Source organism: Esox lucius, chromosome 4 (genome assembly GCF_011004845.1).
Source record: "Esox lucius isolate fEsoLuc1 chromosome 4, fEsoLuc1.pri, whole genome shotgun sequence".
Taxonomy (NCBI): Eukaryota; Metazoa; Chordata; class Actinopteri; order Esociformes; family Esocidae; genus Esox; species Esox lucius.
The window spans coordinates 12,738,812-12,759,694 of NC_047572.1; the positions used below are offsets into that span (position 1 = coordinate 12,738,812).

The window sequence follows — 20,883 nt, forward strand, 5'->3', positions numbered from 1 at the left end:
ACTTCATGAACATTAGGATGAGGACTGTAAAAAGCATTCACTGAAACGTCGCACAGAACAACTGCACCGAACACTCCTCAAATGTTCTCAATATGTTTCCAAGTGGTAACACACTTTGAACAAGAAGTGTTTTAAGAACATGGCAGTGCAATAGAATGTGAGAGCAAAGTTCTGCGAACCATCATGGGACATCAGGGGAATGTTTTAGTGCAACCAAGTGGACGGTCTTTGGGTGATAGCAACATTTGCTTGCAACCTTTTGTAATGTTCACAGTGTATCTTTGTATCTTTTCCTCTCCCCTCAAAATATTGCGATATCCAATTCTTGATTTTGGCCCTGGAAAGGCTGAAAGAAGAGTGAATTCCGTGGTCAGTAACCACAATTGAGCGTGTAGGTTCCCGACCCACTACAAGAAGTCGGTCGAGCGCGGCGAGAGAAGGCGACCGACATCCTACACGCACGGTCCAAGGGCGCTGAGACTATTCGCACCGCCCTCTGTGGGACCCCCGGGGCGCTGTCCACATGCAGTGACCCTGGTTTGAACTCCTGGCTGCAATGACGCTGCTGTACTGGGAGGCTTCCTTCTTGTGCTTTTTGCAAATAGTGGAGGGATGAAACGGCGTGGCGTCCAGCCCTGCCTGGGGCAGATGGTATGCATGTAGGATGTCTTCCACTTCCTCTTCAGGACATATGCCGTATTTTCCAGTACAGGCAGATTAATCTGATGTCTATTACAGACATGAAGTTGAAAAACTCCCACCCACTTACTCAGACACACACACAAACATACACACACACACACACACACACAAAGACACACAGACACACACAATCAATAACTGTCATTGACACGAAAAGTGGTCACTAAACATTGCGTGTATAGCAAAAGTTGAATAATTCACATATTTATTGATGGCTTTTTGTTGTGGAAAAATCAGCATGCGTTACCAGCACCTGCTCATAGCAGGGAAATGGCATGGTGTGTAATGACGTTTGTGTGTGTGAAACAGACTGACAGACTCATCAAACATGCAAATACACACACACACACACACACACACACACATACACACACACACACAAACCATTGCTTTCTAAATGACATCTGTTAGTGTTACTAATTACCTGTCCACATTGGCAATCAGTAACTTTTGGTAGCTCTTTAACTTAATCTCATTACTTTCAGTTACCACGGATTCCCATTAAGAGGCATTACAAATAGACCAAACGGATCCATCAACTGATTTGCTTGTGTCATCATATTGGTCAGACACATTCAGACTGAACTAATTAAAATGTGTTCTAGTCTCAATGCTGAGTTGTACTATATGCCATTGGGGAAAAATGTGATAAAATGTCATTTTTTCTGGATTCAAAAATAATCCAAGAAATATTCCCAGAGTTTAGGAATGATCTGTAAAATATTTTCTGGTGGTAACATCTTACAACGAAACCAATTACATTTTTTGTCAGTTACTTACTAGCCCAGCCCAGCGCACACAGACACAGACAGACAGACATTCAAGACAAATTTCAGTAAATCCTTAACCACTCCAGTGACCTGGCAGCCTTAAAGGCAGAGAGCAGCCACCTTTCCCCCTCTCCCACACTTCCACAATGAGTGGCGCGTCAGGCCTGCTGGGCCACAGGAACGTATTGGGGATGCAACTAAAATAGCAGCAAAACATCTGGCTGTGAAGCATGAAAGTGCTCACTGCCTTTGGTTTGTTCTGTGTGGCCTGGATCGGGAACAGTGGCCTACAGTGGGAGACCGCTGTAGATGTGAGCTTTAACTATGCATGAGAGAAACCTGCAACAAGGGGAATTGTCTCTTTGGATCAGTTTTTACACCGGGAAGGTGGTGCTTTTTCTCTTCTGAGCTAGTGAAGAATGGAAGGAGGGTTAGCTGTACTATCCCCTAAGAAATGTCTTCTTTGCGGAAAGCTTGCTTGTTTGGAGACACACACACAAACAAACAAACCAACAGCGCCCTACGCGCATTAAGGAACTCCAGGGGTCATGGCGATCCTTCTCATTGACTGAGATGGAATGGTCTCTTCGTTGACTGGCCTTGACATACAACCCAAAACAGTTTGAATGTGTGTAGGAGGCTGACTGGACGTCAATCCAAAGGAGCAATGTACAATTGGAGCACTGACAAAGCAGTCACCTGACCCCTGTTTTTGTAAACAGCTATTAGGTGGGTCTCCAAAGAGTGATGCTAGGCACTCAGTTATAATACAGTGAACTGCTATATATCATCAATGTTGAAGATGAACATAATTAGGTAACAGATTGCCCCTTTAAGTGATGATAAGAGTGCTGCCCTCGTGATGAGCTAGCAGGTATTGGCTTATTCAAATACAAGGTCCTGGGTCCTGAGAGTATGATACTGTACTGTCAACTCCAGGACTCTTTCCGATCTAAGATGAAATTCTGCATGTAGAAGTTGGTAAAGCATGGTTGATACACCCAGGTTGTGGGTTTTAAAAAATGAGATCCTAAATGGCTTACAGAATGTTATGTAACGCCCCTCTTCACATTGCTCAACATCATCAAATTTGAAAAGTGGCAAAAAATTAAGCTGTTGGCACATAAAAAAATGAAAAGAAATATCTTTTTTCGCTTCACTTTTCAAAAAAGGAAATCTATTAAACTGAAGCTTGGTAAACTCCAGTCTCTGTATACTGGGCATGAATAAGTCAGGTCCTTGGGTTTTGTTCGTTCTTTTTTTGCTGTACACTGAAACGTGAAAGAGGGGTGAGATGAACTCTGTTCTCCCTCTCTAAAGGAATAAGCTTGGGATTTAGCACGTTAAAACAGCCAAGACTTCACAACCTATTTCTCCCGGCCGTTTAAAGGGGCACAAATGATCCAGCGTGAACTAAACATCAGTCATAATAACCACAGTCACTTTTTAAAACATTAACTATTCAGCACTGTTAACATTAAGTATTTAAACGCAGTCATTTATGCAACACTGGTCCGTCAGCCCTGTTGTAAAGAGGAGAGGGAATGGAGGCGTCGGGTTTAAACTCTGGTGGGTGTGGAAGGACGCACAATGTGCAAGATGGAGGTTTGGTGGGACGGCTCTCTATTTTCTCCTTGCGTGCTTGTCTGCCTGCCTGTCTGTCTGTCTGTCGGTCTGCCTGCCTGTCTGTCAGGCCCCTGGGGGCCAATGTGACGCAGTGGGTCCAGAGAATGGTTGGATGTGCACGGTCAAGTTGTGGGCTTTGTGCTCTTAATGTCGCCTGCGGTGTTCTGGCTGGAGTTGACTGGGGGAGACTCACACCGAGCTGAACCCAAAGGTCTGGGCCCACACCACAATGGCCTCGCTACTATTCCACCAGACGAATGGATGTGCTGCTGTGTTTTGAATCCATTGCGAGGAGAGGGAGGAGAGAGAGAAAGAGGGGGACCAGGAGAAGTGGAGGGAGACTCAGTCGCTCGCTCATTTGCCTGCTCAGTCTCCGGACGCACAGTCTCCGACAGTCCCACCGTGCATTCGGTAAATGAAATAATATCTAGGCTGAATTGATTTTTAATTGAATTAAGATACATCTTCATTATGGCTGGCAATCATTACATAAGATATTTACATGAATCATTAATATGAAATATTACAATTGGAATTTACAGTAACTTTGTACAAAATATGCCTGATGCCTGGAAACTTTGTCGAATCACCTTGGGCGCTGACACAGAAATTTCTGGAGAAACTAAATGTTTTTGACCAGTAAGAAGACAGATGGTTGATTAGTGTCTGGTTGTTGTTAGGTAGTTTCATTAGTTTCTTTGCTGCCAAGTAGCTCATTTGAAAAGTTCATTAGAAATAAATTGAAAGAAAAAATAACAATACACAGGGTGGGCAAAGAAAATAATTATTTTCTTCTCCTTTGATTAATTAATGTTTTCTTTTCATTTTATAATCTGGCGGCTGTATATTTGACCTGTTAGTAGACTGCAAAAAACAACAATAGACCCGTTTAAATATATAATTCATTCATAATATTTACACATCTGCTTGTTAACCGTTAATATTCTGTTTATAAAAATGGACCATGTTCTTTTAGTTAAAATGGTTTTTTAAAACGTCATATCTACAATTCAAGAAAACATAAAATCTAATCACAATGGAACGTGTCAAAGTTCTAGAATAGTTTAACTCTATTGATATGAATGTGGATTACTATATTTATGCGTAAACTTTCCTTGCAGTTAAAGATGGCCTTAGCTCAATGTCCATCAGCAATATTATGCAGCCAACTAGGTAATATTAAAGCCATTCTCCCCCTTGATGCCACCCACACTGGCAATGTAGAGGCAAGGTTTATCCCGTTACTTCTCTCAATATTTTTTAAACCAGGGCAGTTTGAAAGGATGGACTACATGATTCTATCAGTACAAGAAAGTTAGGTGAAAAACCCTTGGCAGGTTTAAGCATCAGTGTCCACAGGCATACAATATGCTTTCATACAAAACCTTCATGGGAACTTCAATGGCCGGAATGGAAAATGGGTTTGAACCTTCAAAGCTCATAAACCCACAAAATGGCAGGACAGAAACGGCAACACTGAAGACCCATTGGAATGTCCATAGAGAATAGTGCCCCCTATTGACCATCTGCAGTACTCCTACAGTAGCCCATTGTTATTCTTCAACCTCAACCTAAACTATGGGTGTATAAAGAATGTTACAGAAATGGCGTCTCTCATACTTTTTTCTTCACAGAAAAAAAAAAATCTCAACTAGTTCAAAACTAAAATGCTTTGTGCTCCATCGTCAAGATCGAGATGCAAATTAAAATGAACAGAAGCATGCTTTAAAGGATGTTTTTGATTACAGTAACTATAGGAAAATAGTCTATCAAGGATGAACCCCTTTAAAATCCTCTAGAAAGCTTTCCTGGATGCAGATAGCTTGGCTACGAAGTAAATAGATATACTAAACAAAACAAATCCTTAAAGTATATGCAAACACAAGCATAAATATTTGATCCACAGAGAGTTAAGCTACTAATGACAAATATTAGTGATATATTGACATTTCATCAGGAACAGGCACCATGTCTGTTTTTTTCTGTCTTTTTTTAAAATCTCATCCATTCCTCTTTTGAAGTGTTGGTTAGTCATTGGAGGTGTTCCTGGATCAGAAAAGTCAGGGCAGATAGAAGCTGACTGAAGAAGTGCTCGAGTACTGTGCTCCTTCCATCCAAAAGTATTTTTCCTTTATTTCACACAATTCTTTAAAATGAATCAGCAAAAAATAGGTGCGCTGTCTCTCTCTCTCTCTCACTCTCACTCTTTCTCTCTCTCTCTCTCTCTCTCTCTCTCACTGTCATTTCTCATACATCTCTATCTAATAATCTCTCTCCATCATATTCCTACATCTCCCTCTGTAGTAGACCTCCTTTCCCCTAGTGGGCGTAGTACAGCCAGTAGACCACATTAAAGAAGGAGAAGACAGTAGGGAAAATCATCCTGGACCACTTGTCGATAGAGTTCACGTCAGCCAGGTCAGGGATGTTGACCTTGAGCTGTGAGGCCCTCCTCCGTAAGCGGGACTTCTTCTGGGTAGCGTGGCGCTCCAGGGCGCTGTGTGGGCCACCGCCGTAGTTCTGACGGGCCATAGCGGCCCTGCGGTACTGCAGTGTGGAGCAGTCGTAGGCCAGCATGGTGTTGCGGGGGTCACCCAGCCCGCCGGTGCCCAGGGACCTGGACAGCTCAGGGGGAACACCTCCCATCTCATTCTTCATCTCCAGAGAACCAAACAGGATGTTGTCATCGGTCAGGGAGGTGGTCATCTGTGATAGGATGAAGGGGAAAAGAAGAGGACGGCCATGAGAGGAAGTGAATGGAGGCCAGGTTCATAAGTCATCTTATTCTCAGTTCATATATGCTAACTTAAAATACTTAAAGAGTCTAAGGCAAATTATAAGCATCATGTTTTAGTTTTATAAAATATGTTCATTCTCTTGGTTTATGATTGAGGGGTTGATCGGCAGGTTGTCATAATGAGAAACGTTTTACTTACAGTAACAATGTAGAATATCGTATTTACCATTATAGTTTATATTTATGTAATAGCTAGTCAATAGCACATACATATGAGATAACATTCCTGTAAAGATGCAATATACAATACAAATCAACAATCTAATAATACTTATGGAGAAATCATCTTCATTGTCATCTCAGAATTTCAACCAGCTTGTGGTTAAAATTCTGTCTAGTCACAACAAGACAAACCAAGTAAAGAAACAACTTAAAAACAAAAGGAAAAAATGAGAGAGGATAAAAGTTGACAGTAATAGTAATAAGGTAGTGTTTCAGATGAAGGAGGAGAGGTTTGGGGTCAAAGGTTAGGTTTAGGTTAGGAGAGACGTTGTGACTGAGAAGTGGATCAGATTGGTTTCTTCAGCCATAGCCTGAGTTCAGAACCAAACAAAATATCACTAAATATATATATATATATATATATTTATAAAAGAATCAACAAAAAATGTTTAATGATATCTGTTGTTTTTCACTGGTGTATGTCATAATCTTTTCAAAGGCCACTCAGTCAGCAAAACTCATCAGAATGCAGTTCTTTTACCTTTCCACTGACCAAATATTATCTTTTCAGTGGCATCCCCATTGTAATTTACCTTTGATATGCATTTTTCTGTGTCACACCAATTTTAACAGTTACAACGAACCCTTTTTTCCTGTCCCTCCATTGTTTTGGTTTTCCATCAGTTAAAGTTGTTTAAAATCTTCACTGGTAGGCGGTGTACCAAACGGAACCCTATTTCCTGGATGGGCTTTGGTCAAAAGCAGTGCACTTAAAAGGGAATAGGGTGCCCTCCGGAATGCAACCCTAACTATCCGCTAAATTATTATTCATTACTATACCGTGTTTGTCAGGAAAATGCATGAAGAGCAAATCAAGAGAAGGGAAAAAACACAATGGTAGGTAGTGATGATTAAAGTTGCCTTTAAAACTCTACAGATTACAAATCAAAGAAATGCAAAAAAGAATACTATAGCATTTTCCTCTCATCGAGGGTGGGGGGTGGGGTGGGGAGGGTTGATTCAGATTGATGACATTTGTTAATGTTTTGGCTTTCAAAACCTTCCAGTACCTTATTTCTTTGCTCGCCTAGTCCTAATGCGGCATCGTCCACAAAGATGGGATCCCACATCGTGTCATACGCGTCAATTTCCCTCTGTTTCATTCTGGCATACAGAGCATCATCTCTCTGAACTACATTTCCCACCATCCACTGCAAGCATACAAAATCAGCACTGTTACCATGGAGAAATCGCAGCTTGCCACACAGAAGGAAAGGGTGTTTTTCTTGTTTAGTCACAGCTACTGTAACTTTGTCAGCTGAATATAAAGCTATTTAAATGAAGGAAACGCTTCTGGACCACGGCCAATGATTTGTCCAATAGGCCTTGCCCTTTGAGAAATTAAGAGAGAGAGAGTATGAGCCAGCAGTATACTGTTGTTGTTGTCAGATCCTGGTCTGACTAATAAAGTTGTTTTCATTCAAGTGTGGTTGATAAGCTTGGCTGGACCAGTGAGAAATGATGACGGCCTAGTAATGAACTAGCGGGTTAAGAACCCTGGGAATCAAGTCAAGAACTGAACACAGAAGCATCACATTGACCTCCAGAGAAAGAACTGTGTGTTCCCCTACATCATCCAACAACATGTTAACAAACAACATGGCGTCTCTAGAACCTCACTTCCTCCTTCGTCCTTCATGGAGATACGTACCTTATTGGGATCAGGTCTGAGTTTCTCGTTGTTAGCAGTGGCCAGCTTCTCGGCCGCCCTCTTCTGCCTTTGAGGACCCCGTCCAAAGAAGATGTAGTTGACGAAGGCGTACTCCAGCAGGGCCAGGAAGACGAAGACGAAGCAGCCCATCAGGTACATGTCGATGGCCTTGACGTAGGGGATCTTGGGAAGCGTCTCTCTCAGATGGGTGTTGATGGTGGTCATGGTGAGCACAGTGGTGATACCTATGGAACACATTCACAGGTCAAAATTCAATATGGCTATCTGGCTAAATCTGGTGCAATGATGTGTTGAACAAGGTCCTTGACTATTATTCAAACGAAAATAAAAACGTAAATTAAAAAGAAAGGATTTCAAAAGCTACACACTGTATACTAGTTGCAACTGGTATTTAGAAGAACTTAAGCTGACTCATTATCAAGCAGGTTTTTGCAATTTGTCCTCATCTCTCCAGGAGATAGCAATGTTACAGATTTTTCTTAAGAAGGAAAGTGGACATGCCGGGATGGATATGAAACCCTGATCCCTTGAAAAAATGTTAGGGTTAGGGTGGCTACATATTAAAAAGCTGTAATTTCTAAATTCTTCCTCCAATTTGGATGTGAATACCCTCAAATTAAAACAGAGAGACTGCACTTCATGGCCATATTCATTATTTGACTGTAACTTGAATATATTTTGGTAAACATCCTGTGTCCAATTTTTTTGCAGGCTTCTGTGCACATACGTGTATGAACGCAGAATTTCTGTCTGCTTACAGCAGGACCGACCACCTGGCTGAGACAGAACCAAACTGGTCCAGACATTGTCAACAAGCCTAGTGTTCTAATCATCTGGGCTGAAGCCCAATTGGCAACTTACGGACCCCGGTCACTCTGCGGAGAGCCAATTGGGCCCTGGTTTTAGCCACCACACCATTTACCTACAATTTTCAAGCCAGATACAGTCACTGTGTTTCATAAATCAGTCAACAGAGTGCACAACCTCTGTCTGGTCAGACATGTTTTGACATAAATTCCCATACCAGTGGTTTAAATGCAGCTGCTAGTGGCGCAGTGGCACCCAGTGACCCAGAACATGGCTATAGAGGACTAAATAATGCTCTGTTCCAATGTAGAAATGTACAGGATTAAATATTGATCTGGTTCAAATAAGAGCTATACAGGACTAAACAATGCTCTGTTCCTAGAGGTGTGAAGGATTAAATAATAAATTGTTTCTGTCTCGTATCGTCATACAAATAGCTGCTTAAAGGCATTTCAAAATGTAACATTATATACATCACTTTTTTATTGACTGTGGCCAAATCAAACCCAAATATTAAGGAAGAGCAAACCAATCACATGATATTTAGGTATCATGGACCTGGTTCACACATCACACAGAGGCAGACAGATAGGCAGGCAAGCAGAAAGACAGCCTTTGTGTGCTTTCAAGGTGGTGTCATATCTTCTTTTTTTTTTTACTCTGTATGACTCATATAGTGGTGTAGTCATGTGAAACATTGGGGCAGCGAGGCCAGGCAGCTAGCCAGGGAGCACTGTCATGCTAATGAGGAAAACAACAAACAGGATATAGTACACATTCACCAAGGATCAATAACAGACATCAACTGACATGAAGATTAGTGGTCTGAGCTGCTCCTTCGGACATCAAATCCTTATCAAGTGTTAACGAATAGCTAACATCAACAACAACATTATCATAGCATTATGATATATATAGAATCCAAAGGATATAAAAGTAGAATTTCAATAGGGTCCAATGTTAAAATATTTAGCTCATTTTGAGTTATTGATGAATCTCACCCAGGGCCACTCTGGCAGCAGAGGCATCATAGTTAATCCAGAAGGAGACCCAGGAGAGGATGGTGATCAGGATGGAGGGCATGTAGGTCTGCAGGATGAAGTAGCCGATGTTCCTCTTCAGCTTGAAACTCAGCGACAGACGAGGGTAGGAGCCTGAAGGAATTCACCAAAATAATAATGATTTTTCCAATTATTTAACCATGTAAATCCATTTCATTCAAAAACAGTTACAAAAAGGAGATTGGCTGTGATTCAATTGAATGATACACACCAATTGTAAATTGATGGTTGTTTTATCTAATGGAAACCCTATGTACCTGTGGAGAAGACAACATTCTTGGAGACCAGCTTGTAGTCCACGATGGAGAACTGAGGAAGCTCGATCCGCTCCACGCCAGAGACAGCTCCGTCTCCACCTCGCCAGTAGAACTCTATGTCATCAGTGGTGTAACCATCTGCAGCGGGAAACACACACCTCAGAATACAGAGCTACGAACCAATGGTTACGGTTCAAAGGTCAATGGCATCACATCTTCAGGTGTTCATTGGGAATGCTCTGAAACGTCACCAGGACGTTTGGGAATATATTGTTGCAATCATGGAAAAGCTCACAATTCACACGTTGGTTCCTGTTATAAATGTTGTTGAGCGATGAATGGGATATTAATCAGATTAGAAATTCAGAGGACTCTACAGTATTAAGTGGCTAACCGGCCAGGTCCTGCCTGGTCCTGTGTCTCATGGCTGAAGTCCATGCAGCGAGTCATGGCCCTTCTGTTATACACATCACCAGCTACTGAGCGGAGCAGCAGGCAGAGCAGGCATTTCCCTCCCCCCTCTCTCTCTTCACCTCTTCCATCTATCTCTGTCCCCCTCTCTCTCTCTTCACCTCTCCCTTCTGTCTGTCCCTCTCTCTCTCTTCACCTCTCCCTTCTGTCTGTCCCTCTCTCTCTCTCCACCTCTCCATTCTGTCTCTGTCCCCCTCTCTCTCTCCACCTCTCCATTCTGTCTCTGTCCCCCTCTCTCTCTCCACCTCTCCATTCTGTCTCTGTCCCCCTCTCTCTCTCCACCTCTCCATTCTGTCTCTGTCCCCTCTCTCTCTCTTCACCTCTCCCTTCTGTCTGTCCCTCTCTCTCTCTCCACCTCTCCATTCTGTCTCTGTCCCCCTCTCTCTCTCCACCTCTCCATTCTGTCTCTGTCCCCCTCTCTCTCTTCACCTCTCCATTCTGTCTCTGTCCCCTCTCTCTCTCATTCCCCCTTTTTTCCCTCCTCTCTGTTTTTCTTTCCCCCTCAATCCCCCTCGCCTCTCCCTTCTCTCATTCCCCCCATTTCTCCCTCCCCTCTGTCACTCCCTCCCCTCTGTCTCTGCCCTCCCCTCTGTCACTCTCTCCCCTCTGCCTCACTGTCCCCCTTTCTCTCCTCCCTTCAGTCTCTCTGTTCTATTTCATATGCTTGGTACTCAGAACAAGAGGCAGTGACCTATTTAGATGCAATGAATAATTCATCTTTCAGCCTTTGATTTAAGAAAATAATAATTAAGACGTCCCTTTGACACTTAGGTGAAGGACAGATGGATTGGAATGCAGAGAGGATCAATAACAATTTAGTTAGTCAGGCTAATAGTTTGGCCGGTGTCTCCTTCTGATACAGCTACTATTGGAACAGTGAAAGGTGGACGATTGATCGGACTCAATAGTAAAGATAAGATTTAACACTATCAAAATAGGACTAATTCCACTTCTAACATCAAGGTTGCCAAGCGTTTTTTTGTCCAGTCTATCATTTACATGCGGTAATGTCAACTCGGTTATCCCCCAGACAGTACAACCAGATAACTGCCAGTATCAAACTTACCAGCATCCTAAAAACACAGCACTATTGCACTGTACTATTACATGGTACTATTACATCACCTAGCTGAAATGGCTAATCCCTTTACAAAACCAACTACCACGACCCGCACGGCACCAGAAATGATCACCGAACGCTATGATCTGAAAGGCACCACATCCACAGTGGAAGAGCAACAACCCACTACCGCCACTAATTTGCCTGTTCCCATTTCAACGTGCTCGGGGCGAGTTGTGTTGTTCACTTCTGATCGGCAGGTAGTGACCAGGGTCAGTGGGGAGTGAGAAGGGCCAACCGGCCGTGCACGTGTGTGTTCATGGTTGTGTTGTTTGGGGTGTACATGTGGGTACAAGTGTGCTTGCATGTGTGTGTCTGTGTGTGTCTGCAAGAGCATGTGTATGTTGTAGCTGGTCAGAGAAGGGCAGAGCCCAAGGCTTGGGGAGGGAGAGGGAAAGAGAAAGACAGAGACAGGGAGATGGAGGGGGGAAAAAGAGAGAGAGAACACCAGTCATCACAGGCAAATCTGGCCACCCTGAGAGGACAGTTTGTGCAGAGTGAGTTTGAAACAACGCTGCATTTTTCATCCAAGCAATGCCAAACTTACGTGACATTTTATTCCTTCAAAATTCCAGACAAATACAATAAATCTGTTTACGGTAAAATAGAAAATTCCTAAATCCAATTTCTTTGGGGAGAAAAAAGTGTTTGAGCCATATCAGCAACAAATATGTAGCGTCCTGCTTCAGACGGTGTGATCAGTGGAATGGCCCACCAAGAAAATAACATTAGTACCTGACTCTTTGTCATTATCATACTTACTGTATTGTCTCAATCATGGTTATTATTCATTAAGTATTATTTTGTATCCTATTTGAAGATATTTCTAATTTTACATTCATATACTGTAGCTAAACCACCATATGAACGCTGTAACCCATTCCATGGGAATAAAACCTAGTGATTTTAATTTAATTAAACTGAGTGGCAGAGAAAAGAAAGAGAGAGAATGAGAAACAGAAAGAGAAAGAATGATGTGAGGTCAGGGTTTGCTTTGTACTCTAAGGATACTTTTGGATACAAATGAAAAAAATGGGATGAAAACTCAGTTGACCAAAAGAAAAAAATGGGATGAAAACTCAGTTGACCAAAAGTATCCTTGGAGTACAAAGCCTGAAATAATGCTACTAGAAATAATCAACCATAAAACTAAGCATATTGAAATGGTACATTAACCTAAACAGAAAGCACACATTGGCATATATCCTGACCTCTGTGACCTGCTCAAACTAAAGATAAAGTTTGACTCTGTACAGATTCGGTGAGCACAGACTTGCTGTTGTGAGAAGCAGCCATAGCCAGACATGGCTTTTAAATTGATCATACCACATAAAATAAGCTGATAATGGAGCTGATCTTCCTAATCTCCTGCCAAATGTATGACCACATTAGCAACACGTTTCACACAGATCATACAGATAAATATAAAAACATGAATAAAGTCCTGTATCTGTTAATGAAGCTCCATATCTGGTAAATAAGCCTCATATTCTTTCACAGCAGTAAGATGTATGAGCCCTTGCCATAAGGAAGAGCAACCTATGAAAAGCCAACAACATAGTACATATAAGAAATGTAACCTATTTATTCTTCCTATTTAACTATGTGGAATCTGAGCATGAACAATTACAATATGTATGTACGTTTCATTGTAGGTGAATGTGCCTAGATAATGAGAACAACAGAAACCTCTCTATTTAGATTATCTCTCTGTAGGTTGCGCTCTACTAACATCAGGAATGTTTTACATTGACCATTTGCCATGGGGTTTACTGTCTTGGAAACCTGATCTTTGTTAGGTAGACACACCCTTCAATGTATATATCAGCTTGTAACCAACATTACAGTGAGAAGAGAATGAGTGAGATGAGATTGAGGTTGTGTAAGGAAGACCAGGTCCGTAACCTCATGAACAAGACTTTCTAATGCTGCAATAAATAATATACTTTCTCTCTCCCTTGACAAACTGGTTTGCGATAATTATTACAACCACTATATGAAACCACTATATGATTACTAACAACTATTTGCACATTGTTACAACCCTGTGAAGAGAGAATAATAGAACACTAAGTGCCTTGATCCTTCTAAAACTTTAATCTGTGCAATGTTTACTTAAAATCTTAAATATTGTCTATCCTGAACTTTAGTTGGTCATTATTTTTATTCTATCTTTCCTATTTTCTACTTGTTTTGTTAATGTAAACCCATTTCCCAGCCCAATGAGAAACCCAATGAATTCAAATTGAATTGTGGGAGAAAGAGGTGGAGTGAGAGAAGAGAGGGAGAGAAAGGAGGTGGGGACAGTGACTGACTCTGACTCAGGTTGAATCAGCTCCATTAGTTCTGGGCCATTGTTCTCTGTCACCAACCCTGTCCGTTTTGGGACAGAAGTCTGTCAACCATGACATCAGTGGGCTCGTCCGGGGAGGTGGCTGGGTGCCTGTTATGTTACTTGAGTCCCAGGAGATTCCGAGGGAGTAAGAGAGAGAGAGAAAGATAGAGATCTCAGATCCCATAGAATTTGACAAAAGTTCTGGAAAAAGAGATTATTGCATACACTGCAACTAAAGAGGATGCCCCTTATTCAGTCTCATCGTGTGGCAGTTAGCTACAGCAATAATTTATTTAAACCAACTCTCCCCTAGCACAAGTTTAACTCAATTTTCTGGTCAACCAGCTACCAAAAGCTGTAAAGAATTTGTATTTTTTCGATGTTAAAAAGTGATTTACAGTGGATATAAAAAGTATACACACCCCTGTTAAAATGACAAGTTTTTGTGCTGTAAAAGAATGAGACAAATCATGTCAGAAATGTTTTCACTTTTAATGTGACCTATAATGTGAAACAAACTGAAATTTTCGAAGGAGAAAAATGAAAAATAAAAACCTTACAATAACCTAGTTGCCTAAGTGTGCACACCCTCTTATAACTGGGAATGTGGCTGTGTTCAGAATTAACCAATCACATGTTAAAAATCAAACTCATGTTAAAAGAAGTCATTACACACCTACCATCATTTAAAGTGACTCTGATTAATCACAATTAAAGTTCAGCTGTTCTAGTAGGATTTACCTGACGTTTTCTTAGTTGCATCTCAAAGCAAAAGCCATGGTCCACAGAGAGCTTCCAAAGCATCAGAGGGATCTCATTGTTGAAAGATATCAGTCAGGAGAAGGGTACAAAAGAATTTCCAAAGCATTAGATATACCATGGAACATAGTGAAGACAGTTATCATCAAGTGGAGAAAATATGGCACAACAAAGACATTATCAAGAACTGGACGTCCCTCCAAAATCTATGAAAAGACAAGAAGAAAACTGGTCAGGTAGGCTTCCAAGAGGCCTACAGCAACATTAATAAAGGAACTGCAGGAATGTCTGACAAGTACTGGCTGTGTGCTACATGTGACAACAATCTCTCGTATTCTTCATATGAATGGGCTATGGGGTAGGGTGGCAAGACGGAAGCCTTTTCTTTCAAAGAAAAACATCTATGCCTGGCTGAAGTTTGCAAAAACAAACATCAAGTCTCCCAAAAGCATGTGGGAAAATGTGTTATGGTCTGATGAAACCAAGGTTGAACTTTTTGGCCATAATTCCGAAAGGTATGTTTGGCAAAAAAACAACAGTGTACATCACCCAAAGAACACAATACCCACAGTGAAGAATGGTGGTGGCAGCATAATTCTTTGGGGCTGTTTTTCTTCAGCTGGAACCGGGGCCTTAGTCAGGGTGGAGGGAATTATGAACAGTTCCAAATACCAGGCAATTTTGGCACAAAACCTTCAGGCATCTGTTAGAAAGCACGACAATGACCCAAAGCACACATCCAAATCCACAAAAGCATGGCTTCACCAGAAAAAGATTAATGTTTTGGAATGGCCCAGCCTGAGCCCAGACCTGAATCCAATTGAACATCTGTGGGGTGATCTGAAGAGGGCTGTGCACAGGAGATATCCTCGCAATCTGACAGATTTGGAGCGCTTTTGCAAAGAAGAGTGGGCAAATATTGCCACGTCAAGATGTGCCTTGCTAATAGACTCCTACCCAAGATGACTGAGTGCTGTAGTAAAATCAAAAGATGCTTCAACAAAGTATAAGCATAAGGGTGTGCACACTTATGCAACCAGGTTATTGTGATTTAAAATTTTTAAATGTTTCCCCCTCAAAGATTTCAATTTGTTTTTCAATTGAATTGTTCACATCATATGTCACATTAAAGGTGGAAAAAGTTCTGACATGATTTAACTTTGTCTCATTATTTAACATCACAACTGGCATTTTAACAGTTGTGTGTAGACTTTTTATATCCACTGTAAGTGGCATAAAGATTCCCTACAGTATTCATTGCTTGTTCTTGTGCTATTTCCTGTTTGAGGAGAGATGATAAAATGTAAGATGGTCTTAGTGTTGCTAATAAGAGGGAGAGAGTTCTGCTTTTCCATTCTAATTCTGAAGCTGGTCTATCTTCTGTAATTCAGCATTTTTGTGCTTTTGTATGCTGCCAAAATACTTTCTGGTAAGAAATGTTGTGAAACACTATCATTCCACTATTGCTTCAGATATGTTATGTGATAATACAAGTATTTAACATAATGCCCCATAAATTGGGGTTTAAAAATGTATGACTGGACATGTTAATGAGGCAGTGACATTTAAAGAGAAAGTTTAGTGGATATTCCATGCAATTAAAAAAGAAATGCATGTAGAAAAATGTGATTGAACCAATTCTACATTCATGGCAGCGATGTACTTGAACCCTGATTTCTATACGATTTGTCTATAATGTCCAGAGGAAAAAGACAAACAATGCAGGATGGGTGGAATTAAGCCAAACCGCAAGTAATAAAAACAAACGAGCCAATAAAATTTAGAGAGATCTAAAACAGTGACCCTCATAACATTACCAATCCCTTCAGTATAAAGAGTTGATCAAAGATAAGAGTCCCGTCATCCATCTGGTTCTTAGCTCACAACCCGTTCTACAAACCTTGCAGTGTCAAGGACAAAACATACATCCAATCAGAATTACCCAAATTACAACACAGTCAAACAAAATAATGTGACCTGTTGGAAAACACAACCACAAAGGAAAATGGAATACTGCTTGGCACTAAACCAACTGCAGAAAGATAGACACAAGAAAACATGTCTCTCAGTAGAGGAAAGGCGGTGCATTCACTGTACCACAGGAAAATCTGACTCCCTGTGGAAGAAAGGCTGAGTAATGACCACAGATAACCTGGCACAGAGCTGAATGTCCTGGCAAAATGTCAGAAATATGTATATACACAGATCAGCCATAACATTATGACCACTGATAGGTGAATAGAAAAACACTGATAATCTCGTTATCATGCCACCTTCAGTGTGTGGGATATATTAGGCAGCAAGTGAACATTCTGTCCTCGAAGTTGATGTGTTAGAAGCAGGAAAAATGGCCAAGCGTAAGGATCTGAGCGACTTTGACTAGGGCCAAGTTCTGATGGCTAGACGAATGCGTCAGAGCATCTCCAAAACTGCAGCCCTTGTGGGGTGTTCCCGGTTTGCAGTGATCAGTACCTATCAAAAGTGGTCCAAGGAAAAGTGGTGAATCGGCGACAAGGACGTGGGCAGCCAAGACTCATTGAGGAGCAAAGGTTGGACCGTGTGGTCCAATCCAACAGACAAGCTACTTGTTGCTCAAATTGCTGAAAAAGTTAATGCTGGCACTGAAAGGTGTCAGAACACACAGTGCATCGGGTTGGTTGCGATAGGGGCTGCGTAGACCAGTCAGGGTGCCCATGCTGACCCCTGTCCACTACCGAAAGCGCCTATAATGGGCATGTGAGCATCAGAACTGGACCATGGAGCAATAGAAGAAGGTGGCCTGGTCTGATGAATGATGTTTTCTTTTATATCACTTTGATGGCCAGGTGTGCGTGTGTCGCTTACCTGGAGAACACATGGGACCAGGATGCACTATGGGAAAAAGGCAAGTAGGCGGAGGCAGTGTGATGCTTTGAACAATGTTCTGCTGGGAAACCTTGGGTCCTGCCATTCATGTGGATATTACTTTGACATGTACCACCTACCTGAGCATTGGTGCAGACCATGTGCGCCCTGCCACAAAGCAAAAATGGTTCAGGAATGGTTTGAGGAACACAACAATGAGTTCAAGGTGTTGACTTGGCCTTCAAATTCCCCAGATCTCAATCCAATCAAGCATTTGTGGGATGTGCTGGTGATATGCATGCAGGTACCCTGTATGTGCGTTTGTTTTTCCCCTCCTGCCGTTTCCCCAGGTGTCCTTTATGTTTCTGATTGTGCTCGTTCTCTCAATGTGTTAGACTACTTTAGTCACTTTCGAGTGCGTCCTGTTGAAGCCAAGGTCTCAACTATTACTACTTTCCCCGCACCTACTACCAGACGAGAGCTACGCCGTTTTCTAGGAATGGTTGGCTACTACCACAGTTTCTGTCAGAACCTCTCTGCTGTAGTTGCTCTGCTGACGGATTTGCTCAGTTCAGCGACAACATTTGTCTGGTCTACAGATTGTCAAGCTTATTTCAACACTGCCAAAGCACTCCTGTGTAATACCCCTGTTCTTGCGGCAATGGATTTTGAGCAACCTTTTAAACTAGAGGTAGACGCTAGTGCCAGAGGTGCTGGTGCTGTTCTGCTGCAGGCAGACCAAAGTGGAGTAGACCAATCCTGTCTGTTATTTTTCTTGAAAATCTAACAAGTGTCAGACTAACTATTTAACCACTGAACAAGAAGCTCTTGCTTTGTTGTTATCTCTGCAGAACGTCCAAGTCTATGTTGGTTCCAGTGCACTGCCAGTGATAGTGGATACGGACCAAAAACCCTTAGTTGTTCTCCACCGTAGGTACAACCAGAACCAATGCCTTATGCGTTGGGCTCTTATGGTGCAAAACTATAATTTGGAAATCCGCCACAAAAAGGGGTCTGATAATGTACTGGCAGATGCGTTGTCACGTGTTTAGAGATGTATGATTTCTCTGAACGTTGAATAGTGTTCTGTATACTTTTTATGTCTTGTGTGGCAAACCATAGTTGGTTTGTTCTTTTAAGTGTGGGAGTGTTACGCATGCAGGTACCCTGTATGTACGTTTGTGTTTTTCCCCTCCTGCAGTTTCCCCAAGTGTCCCATATGTTCCTGGTGGTGCTCGTTGGTGTTTCCCACCTGGCAGTCATGAGTTCATCGCCTGACTGCTGAGGTGGACCAATCAGTGGACACTCCTCCTAATTGCACCACCTGTTCCTTTTTCCATTACCCAATCGCATCACACATCCCCTGGTTTAAAAACCCAGTCAGTTGGTTCTCCCAGAGAGACTCTTTTGCTTTACCCCACATGGACATAGACACTCTTGAGATACAAGCCCTTTTTTGATAGACAGACACTTTGTTCATTCATACATCACTTAGTTTAGCACATACATCTCACTTTGTCCTGTTTCATGTGATAATGTATTGCTGTGGTGTTTTGTTTGGTGTTGTCTAGTCAATTGTTTGCTGTTTGCTGTTTAGTCCTTGTTCAACCAGTTTTTTTTGTCTCTGTGTCCCTGGGAAAAGTTGTATTTTTTTTAGCAAGTCGCCCTTGGGCATACACAACCCGTAGAAAAACTTTGTCTAAAGACACTAGTTAGAACTGAGCGGACCCCCCACTGTATTTTTGTATTGGTTAGTAGTCAGCAAAGTGGTTCTTGAGGCACCTTGTGTTAATAATAAACGTTTTATGTTTGACGGTAGCTTTAGTTGTCTGTGTCGTTTGTTCTCACTGTTCATGTACACTACACAACTCTGAATACGTTTTATGTTATGGGTCTCTGTACCATCCACCCTAGACTGCTAGAGCTACAGGGTTTGTAACAACTGGACAAACAGGTCTGATCCATGGAGGCCCCACCTTGCAGCTTACAGGACTTAAAGGACCTGTTGCTAACGTCTTGGTGCCAGATACCACAGCACACCTTCAGAGTCCATGCCTCGAAGGGTCAGGGCGGTTTGGGCGTCAAAAGGGGGACCCACACAATATTAGGCAGGTGGTCATAATGTTATGGCTGATTAGTGTGTGTGTGTGTGTGTGTGTGTGTATTCAACCCTGTTTCCAAAGAAATTGGGATGCTGTGTAAAATGCAAATAAAAACAGAATGAAATGGTGTGCAAATCATAAATCACTATATTTAATTGAAAAAAGTACGAAGACAACATATCAAATGTTGACACAGTATTTTTATTTTTTGAAAAATACATACCAATTTTCAATTTGATGCAAGCAATATATTTTAAAAAAGTTGGGACAGGAGCATGTTTACCACTGTGTTGCATCACCTCTTTGTTTAACACCACTCTGTAAGTGTTTGGGAACTGAGGAGACTAATTGGTGTAGTTATGAAAGTGAAATGTTATCCCATTCTCGCTTGATATAGGATTTGAGCTGCTCAACAGTTTGGGGTCTTTGTCATATTTTCTGTTTCATAATGCTTTCAGTAGGTGACAGGTATGGACTGCAGGCAGGCTAGTTTAGCACCAATACTATTTCACTATGATGTGCAAATCATGTATTCCTATGTTTAATTGAAAATAGTACAAAGTCAACATATCAAATGCTGAAACTGAGAAATATTATTGTTTTTGGAAAAATACATTGATGTCAGAACCATGTTTCAAAAAAGTTGGGACAGGGGCATATTTAATACTGTGTTGCATCACCTGTTCTTTAACAAAACTCTGTATGCATTTGGGAACTGATGAGACTAATTGCTGTACTTTTAAAAGTGAAATGTTTTCCCATTCTTCCTTGATATAGGATTTCAGCTGCTCAACAATTCGGGGTCTCCTTAGTTGTATTTTTCATTTCATAATGTGCCAAATCTTTTGAATAGGGGACAGGGCTGGACTGCAGGCGGCCCAGTTTAGCAGACTCTTTTACCATGGAGCCATGCTGTTGTAATACAGGCAGAATGAGGTTTGGCATTGTCTTGCTGAAATAAGCAAGGCCTTCCCTGAAAAAGACGCAGTCTGGTTGACAGCATATGTTGCTCCAAAACCTGTATAGATTGTTCAGCATTAATGGTGCCTTCACAGATGTGCAAGTCACCAATGCCATGTGTGCCATGGTGACTTGCACATCTGTTTCTGGATCTTGTTTATGTATGTTTTTAATTATTTTGCTTTTGCGGATGCAGCCACGTACTGTGCTCACAGACAATGGTTTTTGGAAGTGTTTATGAGCCCATGCAGTGATGTCCACTTCAGAATCATGTCTGATTTTAATGCAGTGTCACCTGAGGGCCTGAAGATCACAGCCATCCAATGTTGGTATTCAGCCCTTTCCCTCGTGTACAGAGATTTCCCTGGATTCTCTGAA

General features: G+C 41.7%; 1 protein-coding gene across 2 annotated transcripts in view; it reads right to left on the reverse strand.

The window, feature by feature from the left end:
- Nucleotides 1–3,526: 3,526 nt before the first annotated feature.
- gabrb2a (gamma-aminobutyric acid type A receptor subunit beta2a) overlaps nucleotides 3,527–20,883 on the reverse strand; it is a 56,209-nt gene continuing 38,852 nt past the window's right edge. Inside the window, exons 6-10 of one of the 2 annotated variants that reach the window (XM_010897238.4) lie at nucleotides 9,915–10,052; nucleotides 9,598–9,750; nucleotides 7,769–8,013; nucleotides 7,128–7,268; nucleotides 3,527–5,804 (exon numbers count right to left, since the gene is read on the reverse strand). In XM_010897238.4, coding sequence (XP_010895540.1) covers nucleotides 5,418–5,804; nucleotides 7,128–7,268; nucleotides 7,769–8,013; nucleotides 9,598–9,750; nucleotides 9,915–10,052 — 1,064 coding nt within the window. In that variant the 3' untranslated portion in view covers nucleotides 3,527–5,417. The remainder of the gene's footprint in view (nucleotides 5,805–7,127; nucleotides 7,269–7,768; nucleotides 8,014–9,597; nucleotides 9,751–9,914; nucleotides 10,053–20,883) is intronic. The other variant, XM_010897246.5, reaches the window with a different exon arrangement.